The sequence below is a fragment of the Nestor notabilis genome, unplaced genomic scaffold (genome assembly GCF_000696875.1).
Source record: "Nestor notabilis isolate BGI_N333 unplaced genomic scaffold, ASM69687v1 scaffold36623, whole genome shotgun sequence".
Taxonomy (NCBI): domain Eukaryota; kingdom Metazoa; phylum Chordata; class Aves; order Psittaciformes; family Psittacidae; genus Nestor; species Nestor notabilis.
Genome location: NW_009922097.1, coordinates 440 through 3,581, shown reverse-complemented (window position 1 = coordinate 3,581; position 3,142 = coordinate 440). Strand labels below are relative to the sequence as shown.

The following is a 3,142-nucleotide window of genomic DNA, read 5'->3' as shown; positions in this document are numbered from 1 at the left end:
AGTCCTTCTCCTCAGGCTGCTCCATCCAGTCCCTCCCAGGCTGTGTTTGTGCTGGGATTGCCCCGAGGCAGGGGCAGGACCTTGCCCTTGGCCTTGTTGAACTCCATGAGGTTCACACGGTCCCACCTTCCCAGCCTGTCCATGTCCCTCTGGATCCCATCCCTTCCCTCCAGCATATGAACCCCACCACACGCAGCTTGGTGTCATCAGCAGACTTGCTGAGGGTGCTCAGTCCCACCGTCCGTGTCGCCAAGTTAGCTTGATCATTTTAGAAAGAGCCTGTGATCCCGCAGGGTGCACAGAGGCTGGGCGCTTCTCGCAGGGTTCTCTTTCCTGGCCCTTAACCAAGCTGAACTGGTGACCTCCTCACAGCTCTGCTTCTGACAGTGCAAAGAAGTAAAATTGAGCTTCCCCTGAAACAAACTCCCTTTAGTATATGTTATAGTGCTGGTGCCGACTGCTGTTCATAGTGTGATTTAACTGCTTACCCCCCGCTGCCTCTCAGAAGGATTGGGTGTTTGCTTTTTCCTGTTCAGACTCTTGGTTTCCATCAGCCAGCCAAAGGTTCTTTGCAGGGGGCAGGGAGAACCTCTTAGTCCCACAAAACTAGCTCTTGCAGAAACACTTTGAAAGCTGAAATTAGCTGATTTTATTTCACAGGCCTCATAAGACTACAGTTAAACACGTCGCAGCGGTACCTGTGCTCACCCGGGTGCTGCTTATCTTGGAGCTCTTGCTGCCGCCGTTCCTTGGACGTTCTGGGCTGCACGGGCAGGGTAGAGCTGAAGCTGCTCTAGTTGTCAGTCTTGGTCCTTAGTGGCGGGGGAGAAAGGTGGAAACTGCTGCACGTTCCTCCAGTGACACAAGCCAGAGATGAAAAAGCTGCTCGCTTGTTAGGGCAGGCGATGTGTTCCCAGGGAGGATTGTAGTATGAGAGCTGACCTTGAGCAGTCGCTGGGACAAGATTTCCTTCCTTAGCTTTTGCATGGAAATACCAGTGTTGGGTCTGAGGTTCTTCTGCTCTGCAGGCTCGTGTGGCGCTCTCTTGTAGATCACCTCAAAAAGGAGTGAACTGAGGGGTAAAGAAAGAAATGAGCCTTCTCTGTATTGTGAGCCCTCGTTCCAGGGTGCCCCTGGAGGGGGTGTGCTCCTGAAATAGTCACTTGAGGGGGAGGGGATGGTTCTGAGCAGCCTGGCAAGTACTTGCTTGATTCTGAAGCGCTTCAGTGCTTACATCCTAAATAAAGCAGCTGGGTGTTCTCATGATGCCTCTTTCTCAGGGGGCTTGGTTTTCTAAACACAGCTTCAGGTTTCGGGTGCATGTTGAAATCCTGTCTGGCTTCCAAAGCAACCTGCACATTAACTGCTTCTTTTTGTTACAGACAAACCTCCCGATCTTCAAATTGAAAGAGTCGTGCGTGAGGAGACGATACAGTGACTTTGAATGGCTGAAGAATGAGCTGGAACGAGACAGTAAGGTGAGGCCTGGCTCAGACTTGCCTATTCCTGAAACCAGGACATATGGGGACAGTTGTAGCAATAATACTTGACCTGCGCAGAAGAGGGGCTGTGGTGGTGGGCAGCTGGTGGGGTTCGATCTCTCGACGCATAACGGGGCTGGAGGTGAGTGTTGTGGCTGGCCGTTGTGCTGACAGGGTGGGTCTGTGCTCTCAGATTGTAGTGCCACCACTGCCTGGGAAAGCTTTGAAACGACAGCTTCCCTTCCGAGGAGACGAAGGCATCTTTGAGGAGTCCTTCATTGAGGAGCGAAGACAGGGACTAGAACAGTTTATTAACAAGTAAGCTCCATGTCCTGCTTTGCTGTGTGCTGCCTTTCCAGCTACAAGGGCTGTGGGTTGGCCGGGATGGAGCCTGCCCGCAGGTGCCGTGCCTGCAGCCGGGTAACGAAACCACGGTGCCGAGGCTGTGGGTTCTGCTCACTCTTCTCTTCTGAGAGTGAAATGGGTGTTCCAGGACAGCTGTGCTGCAGAGACCCACTGACAGCGTGGGTGCTGGACGGGTGGGGGGAGCACGCTGTGCTCAAGCACCTCTAGCTGGCTGCTCTGCGAGGAGAGCGGGGGGTGTCCCACTGGTGGCTTTGCTAACCTCTACATCTGATTTTGTTCCAGAATTGCTGGACACCCCCTGGCACAGAACGAGCGCTGCTTACATATGTTCCTGCAAGAGGAGACTATTGATAGGAATTACGTCCCAGGGAAAGTGCGCCAGTAGGAGCACCTGGCACCGTCTTCCTCCATTCCACCCTCCTTCCTGCAAAAATGACATTTATTTTTACACTAAATCTGTCTTCTCTGAACCAGCTTTTCCTCTCTTGAACCTCCCAGTTTGTTCAGTATTTTCCTCTTTTGTACCTGGCAGCAGCTTGTTCTACTGGGCTGTGGTCTTGGCCTAAAGAATGAAGATTTATGCAAGTGAGTGTGTTGTCCCATGCCTAGGGACAGGTGTGATTAGGTGTGGAGCAGGAACTTGCTTATGGCGTTATGGTGTAGGAGCTGCCTCTCTCCCTATACAGGAAGGTATGAGATGACATTCACTCCCCCCTGTCTGTGCAGCCCCCAAGCATCTCTGCAGGAGACTGTGAAGAACAGCAGTTGTCATGTTGGTCAGTGATCACATCAGGTGTTAAGAGTTTTAGTAACTATCCAGAACAGCAAGTAGGTGCCTGGGTGTGTTGGTCTCTCATGCACCCCTTTCACCCTGCATGAAACCCCCATTCTTCACTGTCTGGAAGTGCTGAGACCCTCCTGGGTAAGGAACTCCTCTAACCCTGCTCTCAGCCTCCTGCATTACAGACCCGTGTGGTGTATCCATGTTAATCTCCTTCCTGATGTGCTGCTGGCAGCTCGAGGGGTTTCCATGATGTGTGCTCTCTGTGGGCACTTTGGTGTGTGGAAGCTGGGGTAGCCTGGGCTGCAGTGTGTGCTGGGGTGCCCTATTGCAGGGTGCTCTGCTGAGCCGGGGTGACCGTACCCTGTGCCTCGGCAGCAGAGGGGAGCAGACAGGTCTGGCAGAGGGGGCTGTTGTGTGGTGGCTGCCATGGGAGGAGCCCAGCGGTGGGGCCTGGGCTCCAGAAAGGGGCAGCAGAAAATGGTCAGTCCTGATTAGCATTTGATTGTGGAAC

At 53.2% G+C, this 3,142-nt stretch overlaps 1 protein-coding gene across 1 annotated transcript; it reads left to right on the top strand.

Annotated features, from left to right (window-relative positions):
* Window positions 1-1,262: 1,262 nt before the first annotated feature.
* Window positions 1,263-2,933, top strand: LOC104401333 (sorting nexin-12-like). Its single transcript, XM_010011445.1, has 3 exons — window positions 1,263-1,478; window positions 1,675-1,799; window positions 2,130-2,933. Exons 1-3 carry the CDS (start codon window positions 1,263-1,265, stop codon window positions 2,230-2,232), a joined length of 444 nt encoding a protein of 147 aa, XP_010009747.1. The 3' UTR covers window positions 2,233-2,933.
* Window positions 2,934-3,142: the final 209 nt, after the last annotated feature.